General features: G+C 40.6%; 1 protein-coding gene across 4 annotated transcripts in view; it reads left to right on the plus strand.

Annotated features, from left to right (window-relative positions):
* LOC143729210 (uncharacterized) overlaps nt 1-10,548 on the plus strand; it is an 80,568-nt gene extending 70,020 nt beyond the window's left edge. For 3 of the 4 annotated variants that reach the window (XM_077220360.1, XM_077220358.1, XM_077220359.1), the window contains exons 2-12: nt 634-748; nt 2,397-2,592; nt 2,708-2,984; nt 4,266-4,446; nt 4,547-4,623; nt 6,711-6,891; nt 7,131-7,379; nt 7,593-7,764; nt 7,855-8,003; nt 8,181-9,001; nt 9,034-10,548. In XM_077220360.1, the coding sequence (XP_077076475.1) occupies nt 634-748; nt 2,397-2,592; nt 2,708-2,984; nt 4,266-4,446; nt 4,547-4,623; nt 6,711-6,891; nt 7,131-7,379; nt 7,593-7,764; nt 7,855-8,003; nt 8,181-8,359 (1,776 nt within the window). In that variant the 3' untranslated portion in view covers nt 8,360-9,001; nt 9,034-10,548. Of the gene's footprint in view, nt 1-516; nt 749-2,363; nt 2,593-2,707; nt 2,985-4,265; nt 4,447-4,546; nt 4,624-6,710; nt 6,892-7,130; nt 7,380-7,592; nt 7,765-7,854; nt 8,004-8,180; nt 9,002-9,033 lie in introns of those variants that run through there. The other variant, XM_077220361.1, reaches the window with a different exon arrangement.
* Nucleotides 10,549-18,986: the final 8,438 nt, after the last annotated feature.

The following is an 18,986-nucleotide window of genomic DNA, read 5'->3' on the forward strand; positions in this document are numbered from 1 at the left end:
GTCCTGTTGGAAGATCCAAACATGGCCCGTTATAAGATTTCTAGCACAGGCTGTCAGGTTTTGATTTTTTTTTGTATCTGTTGGTATTTGATTGAATCCATGATGCTATGTATCTGAACAAGATGTCCAGGACCTCTGGCAGAAAATTAGGCCCACAGCATTAAAGATAAAGCTGAGTATTTCATTTTACACATGGGGTACTTTTTTTTTTTATCCCTCTATGAACCAAACCCATCTTAAGTGTTTGCTGCCAAAAAGCTCTTTTTTTAATTCTTTTGTTTAATTTCATCTGACCATAGAGCCCGTCCTGTTCCGGTAGAGTCAGTTACTTTTCAAACGTTCTATGGACAGATGAAACAACAAAAAGAGCTTTTGTTTAGGAGAAAAACATTTATTTCATAATGTGATTTTTTTTCCCCTACTTTCAATTCTTTTACTTCAATAAAAGGTTAGATTTTTGCATTTTAAAAAAATATATCAAAAGGATAAACGATGCAGATTTATTTTTTACAGCATCTTTGATCATATTTACCAAGGGGGCAAATAATTCTGACCAGCACTGTACTTATAATTAGGTATGCACTGTGTAGTGTGATAGAACATGTATTGATTATTTTTTCCATTGGGCTTTAGGCAAGCAGATCTGTGCGGTTTGCTGATGTGGCCTGCCAGACGGATCAACCAATCACCCGTTTATGTGGCACACAGCTCTCTATGAAGACTCACACACCTCCTTTCAGAAGCACAGGTTTGATTTACATCTACATTTAATCAGTTAGCAGATGCTTATCCAAAGCGAATTACAAATGAGGAGAGCAATAAAAGCAGTCAAATCAACAACAGGGCAACAATATGCAAATGTCGTGACCAGTTTTAGTTAGACCAGATATATATATATATTTTTCATGAGTTCACATCTACCTATAATTACTACGGTAAAGGTTATGCGTACTTGGCGTGCTGTCCGGGTGGAGGGCTCCGAGCTCGGAATTTCTGCCCAAACCCAGAGTACTCCCCCGTTGGTAAGAGTAGATGGAACTAAAAGTGAGGCGTTGGGGTGGAGGTTGGGATGTTGATAAATTGTCAAGGAACAAAGGTGGGTTCTGCTGTTATTTATCTGGTCCTGAGTTGATTACTGACTGATCTCCACTTGTGCTAATTGGGTTAATTATCTGCACCTGCTCCTCCCGAACTTTGTTAATAAAACATCTCAGGCTGCGTTTACACTTGGCATTAACATGCGACCTGTATCCGGATGTAGTCCTCAAACACATTGAAAAGACAATGGTAAACGCACATCTGATCGGAATGTTATCCGATCAGCATGTCCAGGTTCGGAGGTAGTCGAGGATGCATTGTGATCGGAATATCAGTGTAATGTAAACGCAATCCAGCCATCGTGTCTGCATTGACAGGTGGACGTAATTTAAATCCCCGCCCAGTCTCCCCGCGTGGCTGTCAGAAAATAATGGCCAGACGCAGTTTAGACAAAAAATGAAACTTATTTGAACCTTACAATAAATGTCAATCTTAAAAACAGTTTATTTAGACTTACATGATCTATGTGTCATTTTTCATTTTTAATTGTGCAACATTATCTGAACGGGGCTGATCGCCTGTACAATCACTGTCAGTCATGAGATCTTAATTCAGAGCTGCACGCTGCTTTGCCAGAGGAATAATCGGAATCGGAATTTTTTTAATGTTTTAAATGTTGAATGTTTTTATTGTTTCAGCATGTTTATCAATCTCCCATTTCTGTCAATATAGTCATTGCACGCTATAAGCTTAAACCCAGATGATCGATGTGACTTTAACATGATCAACCCAGTTATTTTTGTATGATCAACTCTGGAAGTATTCCTTCGTTCAAAACAATTAATTTGATCTAATTACTGGAGATTGAAAGTAAAGTGAGTGAGTGAAAGCAATTGGGACATTGTTTAATTTGTATCATCTTTACTCTTAATCTGTTGTCATCCCACAGACCTAATTTAAATATTATGCAGGAAACAGAAATCCGACCGGTTATCCAGATACAGAGGCTACTTAATGTGAACAAATGTAAACGCACAATGTCCTGATTGGCTAATGATCCGATCTGCTTGATCGGATCACGGTGATCGCATGTTAATGCCAAGTGTAAACGCAGCCATATAGAGAGAGTGAGTAGTAAGTGTTAATTTTGAGTCTAATGTTGGAAAATGGATGTCTTTTTTTAGTTAACTTTTTTTTATTGTATTATAAACTAACTGCAGGAAAACATAATACAACATTGAATTTATATGTATGCGATTACGGTTGTCATTCTTCTTGGTTCAGCTGTAGTAAGTTGAAATGGCTTTTCATTTGCCATTCCGAAGATGACACTGAATGCCTGTTCTGAATGATCAAAGGTGGCAGTGTGTCCTGCACCGATGTTGGCGTCGACACGTCAGCGGTCAGAGCTTCAGGACCATCACGCAAAAGACCCCGCTTGGACCTGGAACAGGAGGAGGATGAGGATGGCTCATCTATGATCATTGAAGATCCACATGATGTCACTTATGATCCTCTACACTCGCTCACTTCGACCCAATCCACAGATGTGACGTGAGTTACATGATATTTGTCATAGAAGATTTGTAGGATTTTTGATTATTTATTTCAGCTCGAACAGAGTGTGAATTGATTTATTTTCCTGTGAAATATTTTCTGGTTCTGATAGAACGGAACCGTCCAGTCCGATCCACAAGATCTCAAAGTACATCGTGTTTGAGAACTGTCTACTGGAGCTGTTTGAGGAGTGCCCAAGGTGTCGACGAGCTTCAAGCCCAAAGACCAGGACCATGGGCATGTTCCTCCGAGTGGAGCAGAACTGCACACATTGTGGTTTCTCGAGGACGTGGAACAGTCAACCGATTATTGGGTCCATTCCTGCCGGGAACCTCCAGCTCACGGCCGCAGTTTATACTTCAGGTGCCTCTTTCTTCACACTGGAAAAGGTAATGACAAACATTCAACTGTGTATTGAATATTTCAATGTATCATGTAAGTGCAGAAAATGTAGGTCTTTTTTTTTTTTGAATTTGGAGCGTAAATTTCCAGGTGGTTTGGTCACATGGGTATAGGTGGGTATTTACCTGGTAGCGTTTCCTGTTTTGTTAACATCGTGTAGAGAGGGGGTGAGTAGTGAGGTGTGTTCACTTTCAAATCATGTTGCTTTATTTTATAGGGATGGTAATCTTTTGGTTCCTCAGGATTCGTTTCAAATAGATTCTTGAGGTCACGATTCTCGATTGTCAAATTTCGATTTGATATGTGCATAGATTTGATTGTAGTTTATTTTACTGCAGTAGACAGTTTAATAGGTCTAGAACAAGAAAAATCCTACTGAATTAAATGTGAACCTTGAATTGTATTTCGTGTTTCTTCCCGTTTTAGTCAACCCAATATTATAAAACAAATGTCCTTTAAGCTGACTACAATCACAACAGTCTTCTGTAATAAAATTATTTTTTATATATTAAAAATTGGAACAAAGAAGCAAATTACAAACAATTGGACAAATACAATAGAAAAAAATATACAAATTAAGTTTTTCATGTACCATAGCATAGGTTTATTTAACTGCCCTACTAACGAAATTGAATAATCAAATGTAAAAAATAAACGCTATGTATAATCTTCACTGTATTAATTAAATATAAATTGATTCATAGTGAAGATACATTTTTTTTTATTAACATTAATGAGAAACATGGCAAGAGTTTATGAGGCTGCTGTCCCTTTAAAAATGAATGCACTGATATAGTTACACATCCAGTTTTCTCCCATTTGTTTTCGTTTGCGTAGGACATTACCATAGGACATAACAGACTCTGTTTACATTGAATACTCCACAGAATGTGCATTTTGACATTGTGTGTGTGTAGCTGTGATGGAGAACTGAATTCGGCAGGATCTGTGCGCGTACATCAGCTGTGTGTCCGTCAGCAGCGCGGGTACCGCATTGAGTCCTTGTTCACAGCTAATTGTGATTAACGGCAATAACTGTAAGAAGTACTGCGAAGTTTAAGAACTGTAACGCTTAAGAAAAGCGATTTTTGAAATTTGTGAATCAATACAAATCGGTAGAAGATAGAATATGATGACGATTCATACATGAATTCCGATTTTTTTCTCATTCATATATGAAAAAATATTTTTTCCCGCAAAACTAATATTTTATACAGATCATGGTGTTAAATGAATATATTTTATCCCCTTATCCTGTCTGACCTCAGATCTTCCAGGCAATGAAACTACAGCTGTACAAGTACTCCACCTTTCGAAGACTTGCACGGAGATTCCTCGAGCCTGCCATTGTGTACAGGTGGAGGACGATGCAGGACGCCACGCTGGAGCGGCTTATTAGCCAACAACAGAGCGTCATCCTAGCCGGCGACATGAGGGCTGACTCGCCAGGTGTGTACTTCTGAATGTATGTTTCATTGTATAATAATGGGAAAGCAACTTGTCAAGAATTTCTACACTTGTAAAATTAACATTTATTTTATTTGCAAAGGTCATTCTGCAAAATATGGCAGCTACGCAATGATGGACCTGCGGAACAACATGATTATTGATCTTCAGCTGGTTCAGGTGAGCGGGAGGGTCAGCGGGGAGAAATATAATATGAGAAATAGCGGTGCCGTTGGTAGTAAGGGGGAACCGTTTGGGTGTGCATTAGGGCTGTGCTCAGAATATCGATACGACGATGTATAGTCATGAACTCCTGACGATGCGCGTATCGATACAGCAACTGCTGTATCGATACTGTCGTGCTTTCGAATGTAGCCAATTCAGGGCTCGAATTTCAGCACAGGATTGCGACTATTACCCATTATAGTAATCATTCCCACAGATCTCCCACTTATAATGCGGGAAATTCGTGCAAACATTGATTGATTGTCCAGCTGTGCCGCGCATCTTCAGCTGTGCCGCGCGTCTTCTGTCTCTCGAAATGGGTTGCTCAAGGCAAGCGTCAAACGCGCTGAAGGCGGCGATACTACACTCTCGCTTTTAGGAGTTGGGACATGACGGAATATTCACTTGCATATTCGGGCAAACATTGCATTCTGCATTGTCACTTAAGTTTACCATTCGCTCGTATTTTTAGGTCTTACCACGCTAAAAATTCAAGCGATTTTAAACTATTCAGTACTCGCACGCTCTTTGAGAGATGGTTTTCTCTGCATGCATACATAGAGTAAAGCCGCCTCACAAACAGCCTGTGAGTAACAAAAGTTCTTTTTCACGGATTATATCGCTTTTACAGGCAAAAACAAGCAAAATGATGTAAAAAATGTCAGTCTTTGTGAGTAATCAACACAGTCGGTTATGTCTTAAATAAGCATAAAATGCATGTGACAGTGTAATGAAAACAGGATCCGTGCACTAGTGACAGCAGCCATATGTGTCTGTCATTAATATTGTTGTCAAAACAACAAAATATAGCTTTAATTATAAGGAATCTGGATTTATAGCCGATGTATTTAATTTAGTCAGGATTAAAATACTACCCAATGTTATTTTACATTCAATTACTTTATTAAAGCTGCAGTCGGCAAGTCTGGCAGATTGAGTGGACTAAGGCAAACTTTTTAATGTTTACAACTCTCATGTCCCTCCCCCACTATCAACAAATACCCTCCCACCGAGTTCGTGCTAGTCAGTGCGTGTGCAACATATTTTCTGTGAATGCGCCCGTCTCATCAGCATCCATCAACACCATGGAGTGTTTGGAGCTAGTCAGATAGCACATACAAAAACAGCAGCTTTACTACTGTTCTTACTCTCGTAAGAAAGATAGAGTAGCATGTTTATCCACCTAACGTTACGTTCACACGGATTTCAGTGCAAACAAAGCTAACGAACCTGCCCAACAAGTGCTAACGTTAGCTATCCATACCAGCACATTTGGGCAAACATACTTAGATTACTAACATAACACAAAGAAATAAAGTAACTGGTTGATAAAGCACAATTACCTGTCGAGAAGAAATGTTGCACACTCTGCATCCAGCTTGAACCCAATTAAATCACGTAAATCTCTCCACCTTTCAAATGCCGATCTTTTTGCAAAACCAATAACATGCTCCAGGTGGAGTTAGAAGCTCGGGGTTTTTTCTAAAACCACTTTATGTTATTCTGTCGGATTATAGTGTCGATTTCACTGAATATGATCAAAAAAATGTTGCCGACTGCAGCTTTAAGTTTCTGTAGTATTTCTGAATACTAGTGCTAGATCTAGGTATTCAAAAACCTTTCTCTTTATTGGTAGGCTATCTTTATTCTATTGTATTTATTTATTTAAAATGATTTCAACATAATGTAAAGAAATTACTGTGTTTGGTGCACATTCCAACACTTATTTAATTTAACTCTCATTGTTTTTTAATGACAACTAAATTGTTTTTCAGTTATCACAACTGTTATAACAGTGTTTATTCAATAAAGATATTACTGTTACTAAACTCTGCTCAAAAGAAATTTAAATTCCAAATGATCCATATCGTGATGCGTATCGTATCGTGGCTTTCGTATCGTGATGCGTAACGTATTGTGACATTGTTGGTGATACACAGCCCTAGTTTGCATGGGAGTTGGTTCTATCAAAAGTTGGCACTGAAATTCCTGACTGTTTTGCTAACATGGCTTTTAAAAAAAAAAAAAAAAAATTATATTAGAGCAATGAAGTCGCTGGGAGTTGCCATATGGAGATGGAGGGTCTGAAGAGAAGCCTTGCTCTTCTGGAGGAACGTGGTGTTACTTTGAATAGTATTGTGACCGACCGTCATCCGAAAATTCAGAAATTCCTGAAGGAGACCAGGATCAAGCACTACTACGATGTTCGGCGTATAGAAAAGGGTATGCTTTTTTTATATAAGGGGAACAACACCAGTACAAGAGGGTCCCTGTTCACTTGTGAAAAGTTTGTTTGGTTGATGATATTGTATTGTAAATGAACACAGATGAGGTGTTGTCCATTTTTAGCAAAACCGAAACATGTGGTAAATATATTTTTTATGAGAGACTTTGGTAATTAGTATTGGATTTCATATACACTGTATATTTGCATAACTGAAATACACTTTTTGTATTGTTAGGACTGTCCAAAAAGTTGGTCCTGATATCAAAGAACAAGGACTGTGACATACTGAAGAAGTGGATTCATAGTATAAAAAACCACATGTACTGGGCAGCATCTTCATCAACATCAGGGCCAGAGAGGGTGGCAAAGTGGACGTCTATCCTAAATCATATCCGAGATGTCCACATCCACGAAGACCCTGCTTTCCCCCAGTGTTTGCATGCACACCGAACATCAAGGGACAAAAGCAAATGGTTGAAAGCAGGTGTGTTTGCCCAATTACTAGTTGAAATATAAAGGTTGAGTGGCCCCTTTTCATACAGACTATATACACTATCATAATTTTCCAAATTTCTGTCTGATTGTGCATGTAGTTTTTTAGATGATGGGAAAGTTTTTAACCATTACCACTTACTCATATGTACAGTGATTCTGTGTTCAACACATTTAATATGTGGTATTACTGATGTTTTCATAGGAACAGTGGCCTTCATCAAAGTAGAGAAGGCCTTGACCAATAAGAGGATCTTAAAAGATGTGGAGAAGATGAGCCCTCACCACCAGACCTCGTCGCTGGAGGCTTTTCACAGCAGTATTTTACGCTTTGTGCCTAAGAATGCGGTATTTCCTTTTCTTGGAACATTGTGCAGGTACATACACCATCATTGTCGCCGTACTGAAATGAATTCAATTCATACATTGTATTCAAGAGTTACACTTGTATTATTTTTCTTCCTAAGACTCTACCTGGCTGCCATGCACTTCAATGAAAATGCTGGGCGTCCCCAAGCAACATCATCAACCGGTGAGCTGCTATACAGATTGAACTTACCCAAGTCCAAGAAGGGAGAATTTTCCATGAAGCCAGTGAAAGTAGATCCAACGTACGGTAAGTTTTACAAGCTTTTATTGTAAAAACCACACCAAGCCAAGAAAACTTGCAAAGAGACTCTGTACAACATGTGAGCAATATAATTTAAAATGCACTGTATTTAAATGTGCAAAAGGCCTACTAGGGCATTAACCAATTGCAAGAAGTATGTAGTCACGTTTTCTTTTATTACAGATTATGTGGATGAACTGATGGACCTCATCTTTGAGAAGGTGTTTGAGAACCCTGGTCCATATGAGGCCGAGGTGCAGAAGATCTCCATCCCTGACGATCTCTCTGCACAATTTGAAAAGCCAGACAAGATGGAAGTGATAGCCTCATGTGTGTCAAGGTTCAATCAAGGGCTGGTCTGAATCCTGAGCGTCGGGGAACTCCCGCTGTATACGTAGCAGTACCCAGGAGGCCCCAAACCCAGCTTACAAAGCTTCTGTAGGCCAGATATCTGTAACGGCTGAGCACAGTAAAGACAATCAGGACTGCTGGTTTGTTCAATTCTAACGTTGTTTCAAAGACGTGCAATACTGGCTATATAGGACTTTATGACAAATAAAGTAAAAAAAAAAAAAAAAAAAGATGGTTGTGTACTTTTCAGAGTTTCATATACATGTTTACATTCATAAAGCTGTTCCCGTCTTGTTACACCTGTACAACATACGCTAACGTTGTTAATCCAGGGTGCGAGTTGCCTACAGAAAGAAACCTTATGTGAAACACACACATTGGTAGTGTGGGTGAAGTGAGCCTGTGGCCCGGTGTTCGGTGCTCTATGGGATCAGGCTTTCTTTGGTCATTACAGTATAGAAGATGCAGTCATGCACAGCATGGCATTTAAAGTGGCCTTTAGGAAAAACACCGGCTATGGGAAGAGGCACAGGAAACAAGTGACAGTGGTGTGAGAATAAATTTAACAAAATATACTGTCAAAGAGCCTCTCAGGATAAAAGCGTCTGCTAAATAATTGAGCAAATGTAAATGTCATTCTAGCCTGCAAACATGTGCTGTCTGTATGATTACTTATGCACATAAGAGTTTCTTTTATTATTCATACCACAACACCAAATAAGAGTGTTTTACAGAAATTGTATACTATGTTAATCTTAAAAAAAGGTTCTAAAATATTCTAAAAAGTCTTCATTTCATTCTAAATTGACAGCAATATAGTATTTAATGTCTGGAAACTTTAAAAAATATTGTGGAATTAAATGGACTGTGGAATTAAATGGACTGTGCTAACTACTATCCCTCGGGTGAGAATTGAGGATGAACAAAGCGTACAGTCTCGTTCAGTGTCTCACGAATGCATCATAATGATCACATCCAGCTTCCTCAGTCCAATGTGCTTCACCAGTAGTGATCGTCTTACATGTGCATAAAAACAAGCGTCTCCTGAAGACTAAAAGGTTGATGACGTGTACTTTGTTTTCTGCCAATGATTTATTGGTGTATTTACACACATGCTTCAGACACCGGTCACGCTGATATCATTCCTCATAGCGTCAATCCAAAATGCAGTGTTCATTTCCACTTTGAAAGGGAACTTAGTACTGCCTCAAGACTGATCTCCCATTGTTTATAGTCAATTCTATTCAAAGTATTTATTTATTAATTGCATTACTTAGTATTAACTGCAAATATACAAATCTGTTACATTTCTTTTAAAATGTTTAATGAGTAAAAAGAGTTCATTGTGAGGACCACATTAGATTACAGTAATTACCTCGAGGCAATGAATTTACTCAAATTATTTTAGCATGTTAAACTTGTTGCAGTGCAGTCCTGAAAATCATCATCTTCACCCAGATGCATCTACAGTATGAAACACTAAAACAAATAGAAAACTGACAAAAAAAATGTTCACCAAATCATAAAGCTGCGCACACAAATGAGAACACACATAAGAATGCTCATTAAATCTCTTCCAGTGACATTTATCTGGGGAAGCTAATAATCTACTGCCAGCTCTGCTCTATTCATCTAGTCTGCGAGCAGTGTAGATGTGGGTCTGTGTTCCTCAGGCTACGGGACACTGAAGACGGCCATAGCTGATGTTCTGTCTTACAGACGATTAACAGAGATCTGGAGGCTTAATTGTTGGCAAATAGGATCTCCAAATACCAATAAAGTCAGTATGAGAAAAGGTAAAATGCTGAATTCTGTTTTTCTGATCACCGACATACATGTCACATTCAAACTGTGAAGAGAAACTGCAATGAAGGATGTAAAATCATTTTCATTTGAAAATTCATGCAGAGAAAATAATCTGACATTGCAAAGATGAATAAGGGAAATAGAGTTGTCAGAAAAGCAATATGGGAGTGTAGAATCAACAAGACAGGAGAAAACAAAAATTACATCAGTCCTCTTCCCAGAAATTACAGCTACAGCATTTTTTGTGTGCATGATTTTACTTGGATGACGTATTTATGAATGAGCTGGTTTAGTTAGAACATTTATGTCCTGATATTTCAGATGGGCCTTTTGTTTGGCTCCAATGCTTTTCTGACCCACTGATAATTATAATAAAGAACTGAATGTGGAAAAATCAACGTCATTCAGTTCTTACTGCTGGGAATTGCATTAGCATGCATGCCTTTTTTTGGTTTGTTTTTGAAGGCTGAGGCATTTTTCCAAATAAGCCTTGATGAAATTTCCATTTATAGAGGGGCAGTGGCTGCTAATTAAAGTCAAATCTCTTTTTCTCATGTTTGGAAGCAAAGCCAGTGCCTCCAGCAAAATAAATGCTTCAACCCCCTAACCATTTCTAATAAATATTTATTCAAATAAAGCTGTAATTATGCTTTTCAGAACGCTTTTATGAGGTTTTCATTATGTTTTGTACATAATTTATCTCCACATCATTTTGTCTAAAATAGGGTCATAATGGAATCAAAGTGTTAATGAAGATAATGTTACAGATTATGTTTGTCATGGAATTTTATGTATAAATAGTTTTAATTGGGAAAAGGACTGTGCTGAGCACTTGAGATATATTCCCACTGGGTGATTTCCACAATTATTAGTTTTACAAAATTTTCGCCTTCCATGAAATAATAAACTGAGGTTAAACTGTCTGTGGATATTAAAATCCCAGTTGTTTCTCATCCTAATAATGTCCACCCATGAACTTGTTAAAGTGGGCATTCTGGTGAACTGTAACTGCTGTCACATCATAAAAGTAGCTCATTCTCTTCGTCTTTATATACTAATTTGAGTGGGGGGGGGGGGGGGATGATTACCAAAATGATGATTACACTAGACACCTCATAGTTACAAAAATACACTCTAAATTTACATGTCACATTTCCTGTCTCGTTTCTCCCTGTCATAGTTCCCTTGCTCATTGATCACCTTCAGTTCTGCTTTTTTTACTGGTCACCTGCACCTGTCCTTCATTACCACACCAATCAACACCAATATAAAGACACTCTCAGTCACTGTGTCTCCAATACGTAATACAGACTCATCTTTGCTAAACCCTTTGGAATACCTACCTGTACTCCTGTTCACCAGCCTCATCTATATTCCCACCTTGTGTGTGTGTGTGTGTGTGTGTGTGTGTGTGTGTGTGTGTGTGTGTGTGTGTGTGTGTGTGTGTGTGTGTGTGTGTGTGTGTGTGTGTGTGTGTGTGTGTGTGTGTGTGTGTGTGTGTGTGTGTGTGTGTGTGTGTGTGTGTGTGTGTGTGTGTGTGTGTGTGTGTGTGTAAGTGTGTGCGCTCACTCCCCTAGAATCGTTATATTGCTACCAACCCAGCAGGCAAAGAGATGGCTCCATTTCACCCAGACGAATAGCTGCTCTTACTCCCCCAAGATTGCCGCCCTTTGGCAGAGTTTTGAAATTCTGTGGACTATGAGCTATGGTGAATTTCAGTGAGGTTGCTTTAAAGGACTGTTTTCATACAGGTTTGGATGAGCCAGTCCAGTGATCCCAGGCTCCTCAGTCCAGTGGTCCCTAGGTCCTGGTAGTCTCCAAGACTGGTTGTCCTGGGTTTGGTGGTCCCCAAGTCTGGTTGTCCTGGGTCCGGTGGTCCCCAAATCTGGTTATCCTGGGTCCGGTGGTCCCCAAGTCTGGTTGTCCTGGTTCCGGTTGTCCCCAAGTCTGGTTGTCCTGGTTCCGGTTGTCCCCAAGTCTGGTTGTCCTGGTTCCGGTTGTCCCCAAGTCTGGTTGTCCTGGGTCCAGTGGTCCCCAAGTCTGGTTATCATGGTCTTTGGTAGTCCCCAAGTCTGGTTGTCCTGGGCCCGGTTGTCCTGGGTTTTGGTGGTCCCCAAGTCTGGTTGTCCTGGGTCCGGTGATCCCCAAGTCGGTTGTCCTGGGTTTGGTGGTCCCCAAGTCTGGTTTTCCTGGGTCCAGTGGTCCCCAAGTCTGGTTGTCCTGGTTCCGGTAGTCCCCAAGTCTGGTTGTCCTGGTTCTGGTAGTCCCCAAGTCTGGTTGTCCTTAGTCTCAGTCTCAGACGTCATGCCCACGGACCGTTGGCTGAACGTCTGATGCATATGTCACACTTTATTGGAAACATTTCAGGAGTTTCGAAGTTGCAATCTGATTGGTTATTCTATAGGATGTCTGGGAGATGTGCGTGTCGCGTTCTTTATTGGTCCGCCTGGAAACAAATACAGTGATACCAAAACCCCTCGTGGAGGAAGAAAGCTGTTGTGTTTACAACTGTGACAATGAGCGATTACCAGGATCAACTAAACACTGGATTTTCAAAAGTATGTGGAGTTCAATTGTTGCAGTAAACTTGCACAACTTTCTTGAATGAATAATTTATTAGATGCACGCCGGTCTATTATTGTAGGGACATCGACATTATATTGTCACGCCCCTAAACATGACGCAGAACAAAACTGGTTGGTTGGGTTAAATGTCAGTCAAACGTCCCTTCGGGCAGCCCTTGGCCAAGAAAAGCTGCGGTAGAGTCCAGACCTTCTGCCGTCAATCTGAAGGTCTGGCTACACAAGACTAGGTTGTCCGGTGGTCCCCAAGTCTGGTTGTCCTGAGTCCGGTGGTCCCCAAGTCTGGTTGTCCTGGGTCTTGTGGTCCCCAAGTCTGGTTGTCCTGGGTCCGGTGGTCCCAGTGGTCTAATGTTCTTCTATCATGGCCATGGAGGTTGTTCCAAGACCCTTAGTCTCAGCCACAGAGGTTGTTCCATTCTCCCTCGCCATGGGCAAGGAGGCCATCCCAACCTCCTTTGGCTCGGCCAAGAAAGCCACTTCATGCTCCCTGATCTCAACCAGAGAGGCTGTCCCATGCTCTATTGTTTCAGCCACTGAGAACATCCCAAGGTCTATCGACTTGGCCAAGAATGCCACTTTAAACACCCACAACACCACCAGAAAGGCCATCGTCAGAATCCTCCAGCCCCCTGATCCTGCATTACCGGCACCTCCATCTCAGCTGGCCCTCCAGAGTCTCTCCACTGTAGCGTATGCGTCTGGATGAATCATGATTCACGTAAGCTGAATCATCGTGGTTAATGAACACATTTTTGCTAAGTTTCCTTAAACTCGCAAACTGTGACTCTGTCTAATAATTAACTAGTTCAGCGCCAAAAAGTCTGGGATAAGATTGTGTTCTGACCCTTTTATGACCAGCGAGATTCTCCATAGATCATCGCACCCAAGCACACACACATATCCAAGGACTTTCATTAATTTCCTCATATAAGACTTTACCAAGATATATTCGATATGTTTTTATGCTTGCCTGTTTGCCCACGTCATATTGAGATAACCATGATTATATCATAGTATTAAATGAACTATAAAGTGCTTGTAATTATGCATTAGATATATCTTTGTATTCCTATTATGTGTGTATGACTTGTCTGATACCGTTGTGATCCACTTGACCGAACTGAGTTGGTCACGTACAGGAGAATACAGTAAAATTTATAATTCTATGTGCAACAGCTTTGTGCTTAAGGAATGCATCTTTTAACGCCTGTCGTAAATTATGCAAATGAGATGCAACAAGACAAAGAAAAGTTTTCCCGCTCACAGAACTCCAAGTTGATTGGCCAGTTTGCCCCTGAGGGTGGAAACTCAAACTCTCTTTAAAGTCTTGACCAGCTTCTTCATAGTCTCTTCCAGTATACTCCTTTGTTCATTTCCGCCGACGAATGAAATTAATTTAGCCTGAATCATCTGGCAACTTTACCTGCAACACGGACCTCTCACGTGCCCGCGCAGCTCCGAAGGACTCCGAAAGAACGCGGGCTCAACCTCCGAGGCCACACACACGCAGGCTCAACAGCACAAGAGTGTTACATTTGCAAGAATCGTATTTCTATTCAGATTTAGATGCGTTTAAGATTGCTTAGCCCTGCTTAAAATTGTATTTTCCTTGTTGGTTCTCTCAAAGGTTTACTGTCAGTAATTTTCCTTTCTGTGATTCTCCTCGTGATCTCTCTCATCTCTCCCTTTCCTTTCACTTTCAGTCTCTTTCATTGTTCATTGTTTTATTGTGTTGTATAGACATTTTATTTCGTGTAATCTTAGTCACCGATATATACTCATTCATTAAAATAAACCATATATACTCATTCATTGATTCTGTTTGCGCTCATAATAAAGTCCCTTTAATGTTCGATCAAAGCTACGCGCTTTACAAGTTGTTGATACTTAAACAGTATTTTTCATAGAATAAGAAGTTAATCCTCGTGGCCAGAGGAATAAACTGAAAGTCTATAAAAAGGATAATCTTTCATGGGGTTTGATAAAGATCGGATGATCCGTTCGCTGGACAAGTTCCAATTCATCTGTTGCCTTAGTTACTCATCAACTGCACCTGTCCCTCATTACTACAATAATCAATGCCACTATAAAGACACTCTCACCTCATACAATCATTGTCTGGTCTCTAATATGGAATACAGAATTCCTCTTCGCTGAATGCTACCTTTTTATTAAGTAAAATAAAAAAATGTGTTGCCTGGGGAATTTGCTTTCTGTTCCTGGGGGAGAGAGCTCTGAAATTCAGAATTTTCCAGCAAGCTGTGAGTGCATAAAACCTGGAGTGTGATGTGTGATCCGCTGAGCAGACCTTCAGTGCACAGCCTGAGATGTTATCAGGGCCTGCTGCCTTCCGGGGATTCATTCTCTTCAGTGTCCTGCGTACCTGAGCTGATGTCACCGTGAATGGGGAGCTCTGTGCTGCCTCTGTTGGGATAGTCCCTCTGCTGGTGTTTAGGGTGTCGAAGCGAGCGTAGAACTTATTCAGCTCATCTGGTAGTGTGCTTTGGTTAGTTCTGACCTCCCTGCTCCTCTGCCGATAATCTGTGATGTGTTGCATGCCCTGCCACATGCGCCGGGGATCCAAGGTGGTATAGTATCCCTCCAGCTTCACTCTGTACTGTCTCTTGGCTTCTCTGATGGATCTGCGTAGATCGTATCTGGCCTTTTTGTAGCCCTCAGCGTCACCAGAGGCAAATGCAGTGGAACGGGCACGCAGCATAGACCTTACATCACAGTTTATCCAGGGTTTTTGGTTTGGGAATGTTTTATAACGCTTGATGGGGAAAATGTTGTCTATACATGTGCTAATGTAGCTAATAACCACTGAGGCATATTCTTCTAAATCCATAGTGCAGTCCTCTCTCACAGCAGCAGTCTTAAACACATCCCAATCAGTACTGTTAAAGCAGTCCTGTAGCACAAAATCAGTTCCTTCATTCCCGACTTTAACAGTTTTACTTACTGCGGGAGCCCGTTTGAGGAGCTGCCTGTAAGATGGATATAGAAACACGGAGATGTGGTCAGACTGTCCGAAGTGGGGGCGGGGTGCTGCCTTGTATGCACCCTTAACCTTGCTGTAGACGTGGTCCAGGATGTTGTTGTCCCTCGTCGGGAAGCTCACGTACTGATGGTACTTGGGGAGAACAGTCCGAAGTTTGCAGTGATTAAAATCCCCTGGCACAACAAACACAGCATCGGGGTGCGCAGTCTCGTGCTTGCTAATAGTGTCGTGCAGTAGTCCAAGTGCTGCGGTCCGGTTCGCCCGCGGCGGGATGTAAACAGCCAAAAGAAACAAGGCACTGAACTCCCTCGGTAAATAGAAGGGTCTACACTTAACCATCAGCACCTCTATGTCCACTGAATAATGTTTCTCCATCACCCGAGTGTCTAAACACCATCTGTCGTTGGTTTAGACACAGACGCCGCCACCTTTGTTCTTCCCTGAGGCCGATGTGCGGTCTCTGCGGTGTACAGAGTGGGTCTGAAGTTGGATGGCTGAATCTAGCGTGTTGTCTGTAGTCCAGGTTTCCGTGAAAATCAGAGTACAGCACTCTCTGATTTCACGTTGTGTTGTTGTCCTGGTTCTCAGCTCATCCATTTTATTTTCAAGGGAGCGGACATTAAGCAGGCATTAAGCTGGTTTAGATCGTACTTATCAGACCGTTACCATTTTGTCTGTTTAAATGGGGAAAAATCAAAGATAACGTCAGTAGACTATGGAGTGCCGCAAGGATCGGTGTTAGGCCCTCTGCTATTCTCAATATAAATGCTGCCACTTGGTAATATTATAAGAAAACATGGAATTAATTTCCACTGTTATGCTGATGACACTCAATTATATATCTCATCACGACCAGATGAAAACACTAACTTATCTAAATTGACAGAGTGTCTAAATGATATAAAATGCTGGATGACGTGTAATTTCCTGCTATTAAATTCAGATAAAACGGAGGTATTACTTATTGGTCCAAAAAACTACCCACAAAATCCCTTACAATACAACTTTAATTTAGAAGGATGTCCTGTTACTTTATCCACTACAGTAAAAGACCTGGGTGTTATACTAGACCGCAACTTGACTTTCGAAAATCATATTTCATATATTACAAGAACAGCCTTTTTCCACCTTAGAAACATTGCTAAGCTACGTAACATGCTATCTGTTTCTGATGCAGAAAAGTTAGTTCATGCATTCATGACCTCGAGACTAGATTACTGTAATGCTTTATTAGCTGGTTGTCCTGCATCCTCAATAAACAAGCTACAGTTAGTGCAAAATGCAGCCGCTAGAGTTCTTACTAGATCAAGAAAATATGATCATATAACACCTATTTTATCATCTCTACACTGGTTACCTATTAAGTTACGTATCAATTACAAAGTATTCCTACTGACCTATAAAGCCCTAAATGGTTTAGCTCCTGTGTATTTAACAGACCTTCTATCGCCATACAATCCATCGCGCTCTTTAAGATCACTAAATTCGAGGCTTCTGGTCATTACTAGGATATCTAAGTCCACTAAAGGAGGGAGGGCGTTCTCACATTTAGCTCCTAAACTCTGGAATAGCCTTCCTGATATTGTTCGAGACTCAGACTCGCTGTCCCAGTTTAAAACTAGATTAAAGACGCATCTCTTTAACCAAGCATTCACTTAATGCTTAACCTTTAATACTACTGCTGAATCAGTTCGAATGCATTAACATTATGAACATCAGCTATGCTAATTATTTCCCATCTGCCTTTCTGCTGTTATCTCGGGACGCTAGTCCCGAGGTAAATAGCGTTCGTCAGCTCCAGTTTGTATCCAGCCTCTCACGGAGACTTCAGATGCCCCAACGCCTCTGAAGAGACGACTCGACGCCTGTGAAGAGACGACTCAAAGCCGGCGATATGTTATGCCATAAATTAATACATGATTAACTGACTGTATTTTTCTATGTACATTTCCAAAATGCACTTTCTGTAAAGCTGCTTTGAGACAATGTGTATTGTGAAAAGCGCTATACAAATAAATTTGAATTGAATAGAATTGATTTGAATTAGCTAGCAGCAGACTAGGCAGCGGTGGTCGTGTAACTCTGGCCTTTAGCCTAGCATGTAGCCCGCCTCTCTTGCCTCGTCTCCGCCGTGTTCGTGCTGGCCGGATGTAACAGGTATCCAGGTATGGTTGGATAACAAGGTTCCAAATTATGCTCATAATGAGCTACTTTGATGCTCAAAAGTGCTTCTCTGCTGTACACGATCCTTCCGTACTTGCACCTAATATTAACTGTACACAGTAACACTAAAATAAATACAAAAAAAAAACCTATAGCGGGAGCACTTCGCAAACACGTCTGCCACGCTGGGCGCCATATTGCATATTGCAAAGGACCTTGCTTGATCGTGAAACAATTGTAACTCAGACACAAAGGAACTTGCTTGATCACCCTCATTAAAATCATTACTATTGTTATTAATAATGAGGCGTTAGCATGAATTCACAATCATACTTTATGCAAATAAACGGTAATGGGAAAATACATAAGCTAACACCTCACAGATCATTGGTGGACAAATGCATTTTGCAGAAGGAAACGCATCTAATTTAATAGTCATTGCAGAAGACTTCAAACAGTTACTTTAGAAGCAGATAAATGTATAAAGACTGTGTATTTCCTCCGAGTCAGCAATGAAAACTAGCAACAGTCTACTAGTTTCTGGGTGTGACTATATACAGGTACAATAAATGAGCTCATTGGTGAAACTCTGTTCTGTTCAGATCAGTAATGAAAAGACACAGGATGTTAATTTCAACCCATCAACCAATTAAATCGGTGAAAGCATAAGAGAGCAGCAGTCAAAACACTAAACATGTCATCTGAGCACTTTAGAAATCCATGTTCATTTTCTGCCATTACAGTGTGTTAGGGTGAATGAACAGTGCCATCATCAGTGAGGTAAATTTCCCTGTTCCCCAATTTCTTTGGCAGTTATTAAATGTGTTTGGCAACCAAAAGTTTTATCCTTCAGTTCATTTTGAAATTTGGAGCCAAATCAAAGCAGTTGAAAAGCATTCGCTCAGTTATAGTTCATTCTGCCTTGACTGATGAATCACTGGAGTCAGGCGCTTGGAAGCAGGTCTCGGCATATTTCAGTCCACAGCTCAAATCCTCTTCCACACACTCCATGATGAAAAGCTGAAGCCACCAACTGCACAGCTGAGTGAAGTGAACATACAGAGACATAAAAGCCATTTCATTTTG

This window comes from Siphateles boraxobius, unplaced genomic scaffold (genome assembly GCF_051911475.1).
Source record: "Siphateles boraxobius isolate OS27281-9 unplaced genomic scaffold, OSU_SipBor_1 8, whole genome shotgun sequence".
In the NCBI taxonomy this organism is placed as follows: Eukaryota; Metazoa; Chordata; class Actinopteri; order Cypriniformes; family Leuciscidae; genus Siphateles; species Siphateles boraxobius.